General features: G+C 43.3%; 1 protein-coding gene and 1 long non-coding RNA gene across 2 annotated transcripts; one reads left to right on the forward strand and one right to left on the reverse strand.

The window, feature by feature from the left end:
- Positions 1-923: 923 nt before the first annotated feature.
- Positions 924-12,234, reverse strand: LOC127911408 (uncharacterized). Its single transcript, XR_008078329.1, has 3 exons — positions 12,089-12,234; positions 5,065-5,237; positions 924-2,740 (listed from the first exon to the last, which is right to left on the reverse strand). It is a non-coding gene; the product is annotated as an uncharacterized LOC127911408 (long non-coding RNA).
- A 1,753-nt stretch (positions 12,235-13,987) lies between these two features.
- LOC118402792 (MARVEL domain-containing protein 1-like) lies at positions 13,988-15,327 on the forward strand. The gene has a single exon (XM_035801050.2). The coding sequence runs from the start codon at positions 14,249-14,251 to the stop codon at positions 14,735-14,737; it is 489 nt and encodes a 162-aa protein (XP_035656943.1). The 5' UTR covers positions 13,988-14,248; the 3' UTR covers positions 14,738-15,327.
- The last annotated feature ends 1,109 nt before the right edge of the window (positions 15,328-16,436 follow it).

The raw sequence follows: 16,436 nt of genomic DNA on the forward strand, positions 1-16,436 counted from the left end.
ATCAGCCAAAAAATCTCTTCCCTGCTCATAACCAATAGGAAGTCAGATATGTTTCTACCTTCCCTGGAACCCATCAGAGACAGTTGTGCTGTAACTACAGACAGAAGAGAGAGAGAGAGAGTAGTGTCAAAATTCAGAACGACTGTATCTTACAAATGATCTTCTTAAATAAATATAAAGGGGTAAAGAATGGTATGTTAAGACAGTTGGGTAGCCCTGCACTGGTAGTCGGCTGAAAGAAATGATTATAAAGACCCCAAACTGTGAAATACTCCCACTGTGGAAGAGGTTACGTTCCCATTGCCAATTGATGGTTGTATTTATTGTAACCAGTCACTGAAGGAGAATGCTAAGTCTTTTTTTTCTATCATTGCAAAATGTCAACATATGGTTACCTAAGGTTAAACATTTCAGCCCCAACGGGTAACTTTCCTTACCAAGTTCCAGCCTTCTAGCATCTCTTATGAACAGTATGGCCTGTAGCTAGCAAGCAGAGAAGTCAAGTGTCCTGATATTCCTAGCTATAATCTTTATGGTCTGTTAGGGTTGCAACATTACAGTAACTTTCTCAAAGTTCCTAGGTTTTTCAGAAATCCTGGTTGGAAAATTTCCTGCTTTTACCCTTCTGATTCCAGGAATTTTCCAACCAGAAAACCTAGGAATGTTGTGAAAGTTACTGTAATTTTGCAATCCTATGGTGGTATGTATGCATGTGTGCTGTGGTCAGACATTCAGCATTTGGGCCTTTATTTGAATGAGTGTCTTCCTTTGACCCAGAAGAGCCTGACCACAGGAGGTTGGTGCCACCTGAATTGGGGAGGACGGGCTGGTGGTAATGGCCGGAGCGGAATAGTATCAAATGCATTAAATAAATGTTTCCATGTGTTTGATGCCATTCCATTCACTCCATTCCAGCCATTATGAGCCGTTCTCCCCTCAGCAGCCTCCACTGAGCCTGACTGAAGTAGCCTGGTTAAACCAGAATGAACGCAGCGCTCACCATTGTTTCACTTCATGAGTGCAGTGTTAAATACGGGTTAACCAGGCTATGATAGAAGGGCCACGTTACAGGTGGTACTAACTACTCATACTGGGATTGCAGATTGTACTGGGCCATGTTCATTAGGGCAAACCATGGGAAATTGTTTTGCAACAGGAAACAAAAATAAGCATGTCTTATTGGACAAGGCCAGATGGTACCTTCTGATTTCACTCCTTTTTGGACACTTTTCGTCCATTTCGTGCCTACTGAACATAAACCAGGTAACAGTGCCTGTTGTGTTATCGGCATCTGCATGTGATGGCAGCCCTGTGGCGCCACCTATGGGATGACTGCAATGTACTGTCTCAGAAACACACATTGCCTGTTTCTTCACATCTTGTTTATTTAAATGTACATTTCCTTGCTGTAGTAACCAAACTGTCCTACTGATGTATTGTATTGACAAATCACAGGAGGTTGGTGGCACCTTAATTGGGGAGGGGCTTGTGGTAATGGATGGAGTGGAATGGGTTGGTATCAAATACATGGTTTCCATGCGTTTGCCATTTCATTTACTCCGTTCCAGCCATTATGAGCTGTCCTCCCCTTCGCAGCCTCCACTGATGCGATTTGTACTGTATGTAAAGAATGAAATGCATAAAGAATTGTACTATTCCATTATCAAGGTTTCTTGTACTTTTCTTGTCTCTTAGATTGCATCCTGATTTTCTACCCTTCTCCCAAAGCGAGCCCTTGCACACTTTTCTAACATGGATTTAGCACTCGTGGCAACTCAATCCAGCCCATACTTACACCAGTCACATGGTTTTAAATCCATGACCAAGACTGTCCAATTGCTGACTTCTAGAGAGGGCGGAGAATTGGGAGGCAGAGTTGGTTGATTTATTTCAAAGGAATGTTGATCAAATAAAATCAGGTCATTATTATGTATTGACTTCCTCTTAGCCTACTATTTCCAGGTAAACACCAGATAATTTAGCGGTACCTTACGGTCTGCTGGTTTATGTCATTCCACAGTTCAGTCGTGGACACTGGCGGGCGAGCCACAGGATAATTCTGTTATTCTCTGTCTCATTTTAACACGACATGAAAGTTTTATAGAGAACCAAGGATTAGTTAGATTTGTTTTTTTACTGAAGATTGTTTCATATGATCGTGTTTAGCTTTTTGTGTTGTGTTTTTCATGTATAGTGAAATGTGTATATAGTTGTGTAATTGATGTTTGTGTGTGTGTATATAGACTGGTATGGTGTGTGTGTATAGACTGGTATAGTGTGATTGTGTTCATGCAGGGCTCATAAAAGGGGGAAACGGCAGCTCTACTGAGAGCCTGTGTGTACAAAAGGGGGAAACGGCAGCTCTACTGAGAGCCTGTGTGTACAAAAGGGGGAAACGGGGGGGTCACTGCAAATAGTCTGGGTAGCCATTTGGCTTGAGGGTAGAAGCTGTTTAGAAGCCTCTGAGACCTAGACATGGCGCTCCGTTGCTGGTTACTGTGCTGTAGCAGAGAGAACAGTCTATGACGAGGGTGGCTGGACTCTTTGATGATTTTTAGGGCCTTCCTCTGACACCTCTTGGTATAGAGGTCCTGGATGGCAGGAAGCTTGGCCGCAGTGATGTTCTGGGCCATTCGCACTACCCTCTGTAGTGCCTTGTGGTTGGAGGCTGAGCAGTTGCCATAACAGGCAGTGATGCAACCATGCTCTCGACGGTGCAGCTGTAGAACCTTTTGAGGATCTGAGGACCCATGCCAAAACTTTTAATGTACATATGTGTACATTATATATATATAACACGTGTGTGTGTGTGTTTATATATACACACACACAGTTGAAGTCAGAAGTTTACATACACTTTAGCCAAATTCATTTAAACTCCAGTTTTTCACAATTCCTGACATTTAATCCCAGTAAAAAGTACCTGTTTTAGGTCAGTTAGGATCATCACTTTATTTTAAGAATGTGAACTGTCAGAATAATAGTAGAGTGATTTTATTTCAGAAATGATTTCTTTCCTCACATTCCCTGTGGGTCAGAAGTTTACATACACCCTATTAGTATTTGGTAGCATTGCCTTTAAATTGTTTAACTTGGGTCATGTTTCAGGTAGCTTTCCACAAGCTTCCCACAATAAGTTGGGTGAATTTTGGCCCATTCCTCCTGACAGAGCAGGTGTAACTGAGTCAGGTTTGTAGGCCTCCTTGCTCACACACGCTTTTTCAGTTTGGCCCACAAATTTTCTATAAGATTGAGATCAGTGCCTTGTGATGGTCACTGCAATACCTTGACTTTGTTGTCCATAAGCCATTTTGCCACAACTTTGGAAGTATGCTTGGGGTCATTGTCCATTTGGAACATCCATTTGCAACCAAGCTTTAACTTCCTGACTGATGTCTTGATGTTGCTTCAATATATGCACATAATTATCCTGCCTCGTGATGCCATCTATTTTGTGAAGTGCACCAGTCCCTCCTGCAGCAAAGCTCACAACATGATGCTGCCACACCCGTGTTTCATGGATGGGATGGTGTTCCTTGGCTTGCAAGCCTCCCCTTTTTCCTCCAAACATAACGATGGTCATTATGGCCAAACAGTTCTATTTTTGTTTCATCAGACCAGAGGACATTTCTCCAAAAAGTATGATCTTTGTCCGTATGTGCAGTTGCAAACCATAGTCTGGCTTTTTTATGGCGGTTTTGGAGCAGTGGCTTCTTCCTTGCTGAGCGGCCTTTCAGGTTATGTCAATATAGGACTCGTTTTACTGTGGATATAGATACTTGTGTACCTGTTTCCTCCAGCATCTTCACATGGTCCTTTGCTGTTGTTCTGGGATTGATTTGCACTTTTTGCACCAAAGTGTGTTCATCTCTAGGAGACAGACCGTGTCTCCTTCCTGAGCGGTATGACAGCTGCATGGTCCCATGGTGTTTATAATTACGTGCTGTGGTTTGTACAGATGAACGTGGTACCTTCAGGCGTTTGGAAATGGCTCCCAAGGATGAACCAGACTTGTGGAGGTCTACAATTGTTTTTTTGAGGTCTTGGCTGATTTTCTTTTGATTTTCCCATCATGTCAAGCAAAGAGGCACTGAGTTTGAAGGTAAGCCTTGAAATACATCCACAGTACACCAACAATAGGCTAATTGACATCATGAGTCAATCAGAAGCTTCTAAAGCCATGACATTTATTTTCTGGAATTTTCCAAGCTGTTTAAAGGCACAGACAAATTAGTGTATATAAACTTCTGACCCACTGGAAATGTGATACAGTGAAATAATCTGTAAACAATTGTTGGAAAAAATTACTTGTGTCATGCACAAAGTAGATGTCCTAACCGACTTGCCGAAACTATAGTTTGTTCACAAGAAATTTGTGGAGTGGTTGAAAAATGAGTTTTAATGACTCCAACCTAACTGTATGTAAACATCTGATTTCAACTGTGTGTGTCTAAACATTGAGTCATTTAATGACTCCAGAGCGATTTACCTGCATTCACTTATGACATCCAGTGGAAAGCCACTTTACAATAGTGCATCTAAATCTTTTGTGTATGTTGTCTATATGTGCATACATACACTTATATTTAACTTTGCAAGTCAGGTAAGAATAAATTCTTATTTACAATGACTGTCTACTCTGGCCAAACCCGGACGATGCTGGGCCAATTGTGCACCGCCCCATGGGACTCCCAATCACGGCCGAACGTGATAGAGCCTCTTGCGCTGAGAAGCAGTGCCTTAGACCGCTGCGCCACTTGGGAGCCCAGCTGGGCCCTCCGCCGTGAACAACTCCTGCAGCTGACACAGATTCACGGTCACCTGTTTACCCACGGTAAATAAATTGCATACATAATTGGCAGTTTTATTTGGACTCTTTTCAACCAGGTAAGTCATTGATAACTACAGCTGTCAGATTGAATGATTCCTAACCTTGATGCTTACCCTAACCTCACCTCCTTAGTTCTAACCTTACCTTAACCTTCACCTGTCAATCCCTGTGCTGAACCTTTACCTTCGGATCTGCCGACTGAATATCCACATCTTAAATGATAACAAACTCACCCAGTCAGAGATGTTCCCTGAGCCCGCCTTCCTACTCCTCCACTCTGGCAGACACCACTGTGTGGAGGGCCCCGCCACCGTGGAGGAGGGAGACGGAGATGCTGCCTCCACATCCATCCTCCCCAGGGGAGAGACACCAAGAGTGGTGAGAAGATCCCACCAGATGGGCCTACCTGTGGAGTATATGTAAGGATAGGATTAAGGGCTAGCACTCACTCGTTGAATTTGCATTGTTTTTCATGTGAGTTTGTTTCTAGGTGCAACTTGATCTTACTCAGAGGAATGACTGTGCAAGTTACAGACTTAGGATGGTGTGACTGAAGCATGTCCTGGCCAAGGAGAAACTCTGGGCCCTTATTTGTTTACGGCGGGGTTATGGTTTAGGAAAACCTCCAGGCCCTTTGTAAGGGAAACCCGGTGGGGTGCAAGGCAAGCTGCTGCCAGTCTACCTGTCCTTGACTGTTTAATCCTGCTTTGAGGAGAAGAGAGAGAGGAACCCGGTCCATCCGGTCCCAATGACTATTACACTGCATCTGGTAAGAACCAGTCTACCTGTCCTTGATTGTTTAATCCTGCTTTGAGGAGAAGAGAGAGGAACCCGGTCCATCCGGTCCCAATGACTATTACACTGCATCTGGTAAGAACCAGTCTACCGATACAGTAACTCTGGTAAGAACCAGTCATCTAATTTAAGTCTGCTTGGTCACACATGAAGAACTGACACAGTGGCAGGCAGTGTAATGGTATTATCAGAGTTATGTAAGGTACAGTCGTTACCTGGCTGTGTCACTAGGTCAACTGTAGCCTACTGGAGGAAAGTAGGGCTCCGCTCCAATATCCATACTAGAATTCCATTTAAAAAGCATGCCCAATACATTGCTCCATTTGAAGTTGTATGTTAGTGTGGTTATTTGGAATGTAGCCATTCTCTCTCTCTCCACCATGTGGAATTAGAAAGCATTTGATCTAATTCAGTTAAATCAGATTGTATGATAGGCCTATCTACTGTGTTTCTGTTGAGGTTCTAGAATAGACGGCAACCTGAGGAAGTCACTTTAGAATGTTATGCACCGAAGGTGACACAGCGTAGCCTAGTGGTTAGAGCGTTGGACTAGTAACCGGAAGGTTGCGAGTTCAAACCCCCGAGCTGACAAGGTACAAATCTGTCGTTCTGCCCCTGAACAGGCAGTTAACCCACTGTTCCCAGGCCGTCATTGAAAATAAGAATGTGTTCTGAACTGACTTGCCTAGTTAAATAAAGGTCAAATAAAATAAATTTAAAAAAACATCAACACATCCATAATGTCAGTGAAATGCTAAGTAAAATATTGCATTAACCCTTGAATTGTCTCTTCTTGAAAATTCTTATTACTAACAACTCAAATAAGAACTTCCCTTAGTTTTTTTTCCAACTTCATGTTTATTTTGGAAATAATGAGTTCTACTAGGAGGTTGAGTCAGGTCATACCAGCAATGCCATATTAGAATGGCAATTTGCAGAGCATTTGTGACCGACCACCTCGATTTGAAAGTTTTTTTTTTTTTTTACGTAGGATAAGAGATTCAGAGCTAGAAAATAGTACACTGCTCAAAAAAATAAAGGGAACACTAAAATAACACATCCTAGATCTGAATGAATGAAATATTATTATTAAATATTTTTTTCTTGACAGTTGAATGTGCAGACAACAAAATCACAAAATTATCAATGGAAATCAAATGTATTAACCCATGGAGGTCTGGATTTGTAGTCGCACTCAAAATTAAAGTGGAAAACCACACTACGGGCTGATCCAACTTTGATGTAATGTCCTTTAAAACAAGTCAAAATGAGACTCAGTAGTGTGAGTGTCCTCCACGTGCCTGTATGACCTCCCTACAACGTCTGGGCATGCTCCTGATGAGGTGGCAGATGGTCTCCTGAGGGATCTCCTCCCAGACCTGGACTAAAGCATCCGCCAACTCCTGGACAGTCTGTGGTGCAACGTGGCGTTGGTGGATGGAGCGAGACATGATGTCCCAGATGTGCCCAAATGGATTCAGGTCTGGGGAACGGGCGGGCCAGTCCATAGCATCAATGCCTTCCTCTTGCAGGAACTGCTGACACACTCCAGCCACATGAGGTCTAGCATTGTCTTGTATTTGGAGGAACCCAGGGCCAACCGCACCAGCATATGGTCTCACAAGGGGTCTGAGGATCTCATCTCAGTACCTAATGGCAGTCAGGCTACCTCTGGCGAGCACATGGAGGGCTGTGCGGCCCCCCAAAGAAATGCCACCCCACTCCATGACTGACCCACCGCCAAACCGGTCATGCTGGAGGATATTGCAGGCAGCAGAACGTTCTCCACAGCATCTCCAGACTCTGTCACGTCTGGCACGTGCTCAGTGTGAACCTGCTTTCATCTGTGAAGAGCACAGGGCGCCAGTGGCGAATTTGCCAATCTGTGTTCTCTGGCAAATTCCAAACGTCCTGCACGGTGTTGGGCTGTAAGCACAACCCCCACCTGTGGACGTCGGGCCCTCATACCACCCTCATGGAGTCTGTTTCTGACCGTTTGAGCAGACACATGCACATTTGTGGCCTGCTGGAGGTCATTTTGCAGGGTTCTGGCAGTGCTCCTCCTGCTTCTCCTTGCACAAAGGCAGAGGTAGTGGTCCTGCTGCTGGGTTTTTGCCCTCCTACAGCCTCCTCCACGTCTCCTGATGTACTGGCCTGTCTCCTGGTAGCGCCTCCATGCTCTGGACACTACGCTGACAGACACAGCAAACCTTCTTGCCACAGCTTGCATTGATGTGCCATCCTGGATGAGCTGCACTACCTGAGCCACTTGTGGGTTGTAGACTCTGTCTCATGCTACCACTAGAGTGAAAGCACCGCCAGCATTCAACAGTGACCAAAACATCAGCCAGGAAGCATAGGAACTGAGAAGTGGTCTGTGGTCACCACCTGCAGAACCACTCCTTTATTGGGGGTGTCTTGCTAATTGCCTATAATTTCCACCTGTTGTCCATTCCATTTGCACAACAGCATGTGAAATGTATTGTCAATCAGTGTTGCTTCCTAAGTGGACAGTTTGATTTCACAGAAGCGTGATTGACTTGGAGTTACATTGTGTTGTTTAAGTGTTCCTTATATTTTTTGAGCAGTGTATATCATACGCTGCAGTTGAGGAACACATGGGAAAGTAATTCTGCTTTTAAAGTTGATAAACTTGTAACCACACTTTTGAGAAAATAGACCTTGAATGTTTTGGTAAACCTACTGGAGAGCTCTTTTGTCTACACCCATTCAGCAACGTTCACACCCTCTTAAGCCTTTGCCCCACACATCTCTTTAATGATTCACATGTGAGGCCATGTGCTAAATAGTGAGTACGGTAGTTTTCTAACAAAAGATTACCAGACTAGAGGCCGGTTTATACTACTTCTATAGACATGTCTGTATACAGTTGTCGCAGTGACATCATGAACATTCTATTGTCGTCTAACATCAAACATGTCGTTATGAAAAAGTATAAACACACAAGAACAACAGGCTGCATAACATAATGCAGCCTGGGGGTCCGAAATAGAATAACTGGTGTTTTTTACACCAATAAACCCATCTGTTTAAAAATGTATTTCATATATGTCAATCTAGCAAACCAGGCAACTAAAATGACATTTTACCCCTTTTGTGTGATATCCAATTGGTAGTTAGTCTTGTCCCCATCGCTGTAACTCCAGTACGGACTCGGGAGAGGCGAAGGTCGAGAGACATGCGTCCTCCGAAACATGACCCCGCCAAGCCGCACTGCTTCTTGACACACTGCTCACTTAACCCAGAAGCCAGTCGCACCAATGTGTCAGAGGAAACACTGTACACCTGGCAACCGTGTCAGCGTGTATGCGCCCGGCCCATCACAGGTGTCGTTAGAATGCAATGGGACAAAGACATCTAGGCCGGCCAAACCCTCCCCTAACCAGGATGACGCTGGGCCAATTGTGCGTCTCCAAATGGGTCTCCAGGTCGCAGACGGCTGCAACACAGCCCGGGATCTAACTCGAATCTGTAGTGACGCTGTTAGCATTGCGATGCAGTACCTTAGAGACCGGGCAACAACCTCTCCCTCAAAGTCAGCGACACAAAGGAGCTGATCGTGAATTTCAGGAAACGGAGGGCTGAGCAGACCACCATTCACATCGACAGGGCTCTAGCTGAGCGGGCCGAGAGCTTCAAGTTCCTCTGTGTCAACATCACTACGGATCCATCATGGTCCAAACACACCAACAAAGTCGTGAAGAGGGCACAACAACGCCTCTTCTCTGCAGGAGTCTGAAAATAATTGTCATGGGCTCTCAGATCCTGAAAAAGTCCTACAGCTACACCATTGAGAGCATCTTGACTGGCTGTATCACTGCTTCGTATGGAAACTGCTTGGCATCCAACGGCAAGGCGCTACAGAGGGTAGAGCGGATGGCCCAGGATCTCTATACCAGGCGGTGTCAGAGGAAGGCCCTTAAAATTGTCAGACTCGAGCCACATTCACTACTTAGTGAGTGTTGGAGCAGGGAAATCACTTCAGAGAATGTTTGAATCACACTTCCCCATCTGCCAGTCCGACGGACGTATTTGGGTTTGGCAGATGCAAAGAGAACGCTACCTGCCTGTATGCATAGTGTCAACTGTAAAGTTTGATTGGTGAAGGAATAATGGTCTAGGGCTGTTTTTTTTGTTTTTTTTTATGGTTCGGGCTAGGCTCCCTTAGTTCCAGTTAAAGGAAATCTTACTGCTACAGCATACAATGACATTCTAGACGATTCTGTGCTTCCAACTTTGTGGCAACATTTTGGTGAAAGCCCTTTCCTGTTTCAGCATGACATTGCCCCTGTGCACAAAGCAAGTTCCATACAAAAATGGTTTGTCAAGACTGGTGTGGAAGAACTTGACTGGCCTGCATAGAGCCCTGACCTCAACCCCACCGAACAGCTTTGGGATGAATTGGAATGCCGAAGAGCCAGGCCTAATCGCCCAACATCATTGCCCGACCTCACTAATGCTTGTGGCTGAATGGAAGCAAGTCCCGCAGCAATGCTCCACCATCTAGTGGAAAGCCTTCTCAGAAGAGTGGAGGCTGTAGTAGCAGCAAAGGGGGAACCAACTCCATATTAATGCCCATCATTTTGGAATGAGATGTTTGACCAGCAGGTGACCACTTACTTTTGGTCATGTAGTGTATAACCCTCAATGACCTTGTACCCCTTGTAAATAACCATGTTATCGTTACTCATTGTGTATTTATTATTACATGTTTTACATTATTTCTCTTTTCTTTCTCTCTGCATTGTTGGTAATCATTTCAATGTTAACCCACACCTGTTGTTTACGAAGCATGTGACAAATACATTTGATTTGATAGGCGACCTTTCTTAAGGCTAGGCGTCCCGCTAGCGGGACAACTTCCGGTGAAGCTGGAGGGCGCGCATTTCAAATAAATAATCATAAAAATAATGTATATACAACATTTAGGAACATACAACATACATACAAGTCTTATATCGGTTAAAAGCTTATATTCGTGTTAATATAACTGCACTGTAAGATTTACAATAGCTATTACAGCAAAAGCATGCATGTGGTTGTTTGAGGATGGCGTCCCACATCAAAATATTTTTCCATCGGTTTCATCAATTCACAAATAACGATTAAATATACTTACTTTTTGAAAATCTTCCTCTGATTTGTCATCCAAAGGTTCCCAGCTACAACATGTTGCTGTTTTGTTAGATAAAATAATTTTTTATATCCCAAATAGTCTGTTTAGTTGGCACCATCGATTTTGAGTAAACTCGTTCAACATGCCAAGATAGGAATCCGAAAATCTACCCCTTAACTTTGTTTCAACAATTCAAAATATGTTTCTATTTAATCCTCAGATACCCTAAAATGTAATTAAACTATCATACTTCCTTCCTTATAAAATATGTTCAATGGGAAAACGATATTAGCAGGTCCGTGTCCTCTTCCTCGCGCGCATACACGAATTTCAAAATCTATCCCTGTGGTAAAACATATCATTCTTCCTCTTTTTGGAAGAAACAAGCCTGAAACCTTGAACATAGACTACTGACACCCAGTGGAAGCCATAGGAATTGCATCCTGAGAGCTAGATTTCAGAATGACCCTATACTTTCCACTGTAAGAGCATGGGCTCTCAAATGGTTGGTTTTTCTTTGGATTTTCTCCTACCATATCTATTGTGTTATAGTCTCCTACATAATTTTAACATTTCTACAACCTTCAAAGTGTCTTCTTTACAATGGTACCAATTGTATGCATATCCTGTCTTCAGGGCCTGAGCAACAGGCAGTTTACTTTGGGCATGTCAGTCAGGTGGAAATTGAGAAAAATAGGACAATAGCCCTAAAGTGTTAAGTCTGAATATTGATGAATTGATCCCATATGTCATGAAATGTGGTTTATTATATATTATAATATAGTGTGTTGTCAACGATTCAATCATGGGGCGGCAGGTAGCCTAGTGGTTAGAGCGTTGGACTAGTAACTGAAAGGTTGCAAGATCAATCCCTGAGCTGACAAGGTAAAAATCTGTTGTTCTGCACCTGAACAAGGCAGTTAACCCATTGTTCCTAGGCTGTCACTGAAAATAAGTATTTGTTCTCAACTGACTTGCCTTTTTAAATAAAGATTTAAATGCACAGATAGGACTCTAGTAATTATGCTGCAATAGTTTGTGTCGGGGGGGCTAGGGTCAGTCTGTTATATCTGGAGTATTTTTCCTGTCTTATCCGGTGAAAGTAAACGTGTTTATTTTTCTTTTGTTAGTCTGCATCAAAACATACATATTTGGACTCCTTTTGTGTAAAGGTACGAGGCCAGAAACGACTGTATTTCAGCTGCAAACAAAGGGTTTTGGAAATTAGTCTTCCACCCAGCCAATATAGGTCAAGGATAGTCTCGTGCGTAAAAGCCGAATACACAACTCTGGAATAACAAATACTATAGGAAACACGTTCTTACCATAAAACGATAGTGACACGTTCTTATTCTTTTTCCAATATCATTTTCTCTATGTTATTTTGTTCTGTCCTACACTGCGGTATATCCGGTCAGTTATAGATAATCAAGGACCTTTGATTTATCAATGGCTCTGTGCACTCGGTGTTGTCAATTGGCCGCACGCTGTAGTTTTGTCATCTCTGGTCTACACCACTGTGCCTATCTACCAATGAGAACGGACATGGTAATCAACCTCACCCTATAGGGCCGGATGGATTTTTTTCTCGAGCAATCAGAGTTGGGGGCGGAGCATGGTGTGAAGATCCGCCCCTCGGCCACGTAGTTCATCTATTGACGTCAATGCTCCTGGCACGAATCTGTGTGTGACGGGCTTGACGATTATGTGTGAGACAAAAATCACTCCCCTACTGTGTGTGTGTGTGTGTGTGTGTGTGTGTGCCTTTGCCTGCTTGGGTACGGAATGTCCCTGTAGTGTATGGCATCTCCCTGTGCGCACTAACTTCACACTTTTCACAGTGGGTTACAAGATTGCAAGAGTTGAATGCACTCATGACATAAAACTGTATAATTGTGCATCATCAAGAAGGGACATGGCATCATGCTGACATTTAGAAACCCACGTGAACTGATCTTTAGGTTGCCATTATGTGTTCTGCCCTGACGTCAACGCACTCAGTAACTGATGGAAGACTATTGATTACTGCACGACCTTTGGCTTCCATGACCTCCAGCCATTGACCTGACCTAATCATATCTACAATGATCAGACTGACATGTTGCATCATATCTTAGAAGGATATAGTGTAATGTGTATTACCTATGCCCTGTGTGTCTGTGGGTGTGTTGTGTGATGTGTGTATGGCCTAGTTAAATAAAGGTTAAATATATATTTTTAATAGCATATAAAATATTGTGCACAATGAGGCTGTGTGTATGTTCAGTGTAAGTCTGTGTGTATGTGCGTTCATGTGTGAGTATGTACAGTATGTCAAATCAAATCTTTGTGTGTGTAGGCCACCAAGGGGCATCCGAGTGCTTCAGAAGGATTAGTAACCTCTTGGAAGTAACCTACTGCTGGAGATGATTTGAGAACCATAAAACAGGAAAACAGACTCTGTCTCAGAATTTCTGACACTCAGCCAACTCAAGGTTCCTTCAAGATAAACAGTTATTTTCTGCTCTATTCTTATGCATCACATTCCAAGGTGTTGACTACACTCTGAAAACAGCATATGTGTCTTTTTGACAACTTGGCATGAAAAGAGTGCATGGTTTAGTCAAACTGTTAACTTTTTTAATCTACTTTAATACGGCCAGCTAACGAAACACATTGTTGTATTAACATTGTCAAGAAAACTGTTTCAGGAGTGTGAACAGATTTAATGCGCTTAAAGAACAGAAATTAATGAGGAACAAAGAGAATAACATGAATCAAACAAACTCTCAGCAAAGCTCTGTCTCTTTCAATTCAGTCAATTTCAATTCAAGGCGCTTTATTGGCATGGGAAACATATGTTAACATTGCCAAACCATCTCTCTCTTGCACGAACACACACACACACACACACACACACACAATATGACCTGCAGAGAGTGAGAGAGAGAACAAACACCATTGTAAATACAACCCATATTTATGTTTATTTATTTTGCCTTTTGTACTTCAACTATTTGCATATTGTTACAACACTGTACATAGTCTTGATATATTTTAAATGCTTATTATTTTGTGAGTGTAATGTTTAATGTTAATTTGATTGTTTTTCACTTTTGGTTATCTATTTCACTTGTTTTGGCAATGTAAACATGTGTTTCCCATGGCAATAATGTCCTTTGAATTGAATTGAGAGGAGGAGCGGTCTTTGAATTTGAATCCGTCCCCCTTTCGGTTTCCTACCCCAACCCCCGAGAGAGAGCGAGGGGGGAGTGGAAAGGAAACGGAAAAGACGAAACACACACAATCCTCCTAATTTCAAAACCCCGGACTGTGCAGAAGAAAAGACAACTCGCTGGAAAAAATTACACTTCTAACCACCTATTTATTTGTCAATCTACCCTCCCTTTTACTTTTCCGTTTTTTCTGTCCTTATTATCAGTCGGTGGTAGGTTGAACTCCCCTGCTCTACTCAGTAAAAGGTCCCAGTGTTCGCTGGAGCAGAGATGCCCCCCCAGCCGGAGGTGAGCACACATTTCCGGGACTTCCTCAAGAGTTTTCTCGGCATCATCCGAATTCTCCAAATCCTATTTGGAGCTGGACTATGGGTCACAATCGCCGCCAACAAATACGAAGGCTCCATCCACTTCGTCCTGTTTGTGGCAGTCCTCTTCTGGCTCCTCACCCTCGCCGCCTTCTTCATCACTCTCCTGGACAAGAAGGACCTCGTCCCCATTTTAGGAGGGGACCGGTGGTTGCTTAGCAACCTTCTTCACGACATCGCGGCCGCGGTGCTTTATCTACCGGTGATCGGCGTCATGATCTACAAAACGGAGCGCTACGCATACTGCAACCTGGAGCAATACAAACACAACTGCCTGTATAAAGTCTACCTGGCTGCCACTGTGTTCGCATGTCTGGGCGCTGTGGTGTATCTTGTCTCCGCGGTGTATATGGGCTGTAGGAAGTGCCGGGGTGAGCAGACGGTGGTTTAGAGAAGGGAGGACAGAGGGGAACAGAGTGAGGGATAGGGCAGAGGACTGGTGGAGGGAGGCAAGAGCTTTCTCTGGATAGGGGAGAGGACACGAGTGGAGAGGGGGTATTTTATGTCCTCCAAAACTGAGTGTCTTCTTGGCTCAAACTCCTACAGGTTTGTCCATATTCTGTTCTGTAATTTAATGTCAGTATAATTTCAGTAGCTTACCAAAGTATATATTTTATATTTTTATCTGTGTGTTTTTTTTTGTTGGACTATAATACTTTTTTGGCAGGCCTACTCCAGTGTTTTTGTTTTGACTGACAACAACATTCCAAAGCTCTGAGATGTCCAGTCCAGGCATGGGCGTGTTATCCGTGCCTTTAAAAACAAATACCTTATGCTTTTCAGCCTACAACAAGCTGTAATAGCAAGGACATGAGATGATATGAAAATAACTACACCATATTTGTTGCTAATGTTTTTAAGTGTTCTTTTAGCAAGAATGAATCCTTGTCTATATCAAAAACAAAACCAAGTCTGTTCCTAATTAAAGTGTCCTTCATGTTAAGACCAAATGTTGATGCATTAAAACCAATGTCAGGGTTATTTTCTTTGGTAATAACACTGTCATTAATGCCGGAGCTGAGTACCAGCATCTCAAACGTTCTACTGCTTGAGCTTCTGTTCCTATTATAGAATATTAGCTCAAAAGCATTATGGAGCTCCTGAACCTACATATAAAGTGTACCGGCACACACAATGAGTACCGGAACCTATTTCAGTCCATGTCAAGCATTGCCTACAGTAGTCCTGTTTGTTTCCAATAATAACAATCTCCAGAGTTTTTTCTAATCTGAAAAGTATGCCTCTGCAAACTCTGTCTGGCCCTACTTTTATGTGTGTGTGTCAATGTGAGTGTGTGTATTGAAGTGCAGATGATGGTGTTGGTTTCCCAAACGAGAGCCAGATTGGTGTGGGGAGCAGATTGGGGTGGGGAGCCCTCAGCTACTTCCTGTCTGAGACAAACTGACTTAGCCAATCAGCAGGGGTGGCCGGGATGCCACACAGCCACATGAAAGACAGAAGAGTGTGTGCCTTTACTCTGTAATCACGTCCTCTGTGACTGGAATTGTGTATGTGTGTGGGTATATATTTGTGTGATTATTGTTATATATGTGAGTGAGACAGAGAGAGAGATAAAGATCATAGTGTTTGGGAAAGTGGCAGTTCTTACAGGAATTAACGGTGGGGGTTTAGGGTGTGTATGTGGAGGGGGAGGGAAGAGAAGGGTTGATGATTAGTGATTTAGAAGTGGTCTGCAGGGAGATGAGGTGAGTAGTGGTCTATTCCTGGGAAACACACATTTCCTGCTAACTTCCTCCTCAGAGCGAAAAAAGAAACAAAGCACGACAATGAAGCAGAAATAAATCCAGCCACAAGGTGTATGACACAGCCTAAACCTAGTGGACCTAAACCTAGTGGACCTAAACCTAGTGGACCCATGTTCTGTGCTGAGCCAGAGAGACATGAAAGAAGGGAGGGATGTAGGAAGCGATATTAACCTTTTGGAACAGGACCCATGTTCTGTGCTGAGCCAGGGAGACATTATTACGAAAGGGAGGGGTGTAGATGAAAATGTTTAACAGGACCCATGTTCTGTGCTGAGCCAGAGAGACATGAAGCAAGGGAGGAAGGAAGCATTGTGAAAATGTTGG

This window comes from Oncorhynchus keta, chromosome 24, assembly GCF_023373465.1.
Source record: "Oncorhynchus keta strain PuntledgeMale-10-30-2019 chromosome 24, Oket_V2, whole genome shotgun sequence".
In the NCBI taxonomy this organism is placed as follows: domain Eukaryota; kingdom Metazoa; phylum Chordata; class Actinopteri; order Salmoniformes; family Salmonidae; genus Oncorhynchus; species Oncorhynchus keta.

What these genes read in the sequence shown, in the direction of transcription:
- LOC118402792 (XM_035801050.2), top strand. Translation starts at nt 14,249, where the DNA reads ATGCCCCCCCAGCCGGAGGTGAGCACACATTTCCGGGACTTCCTCAAG.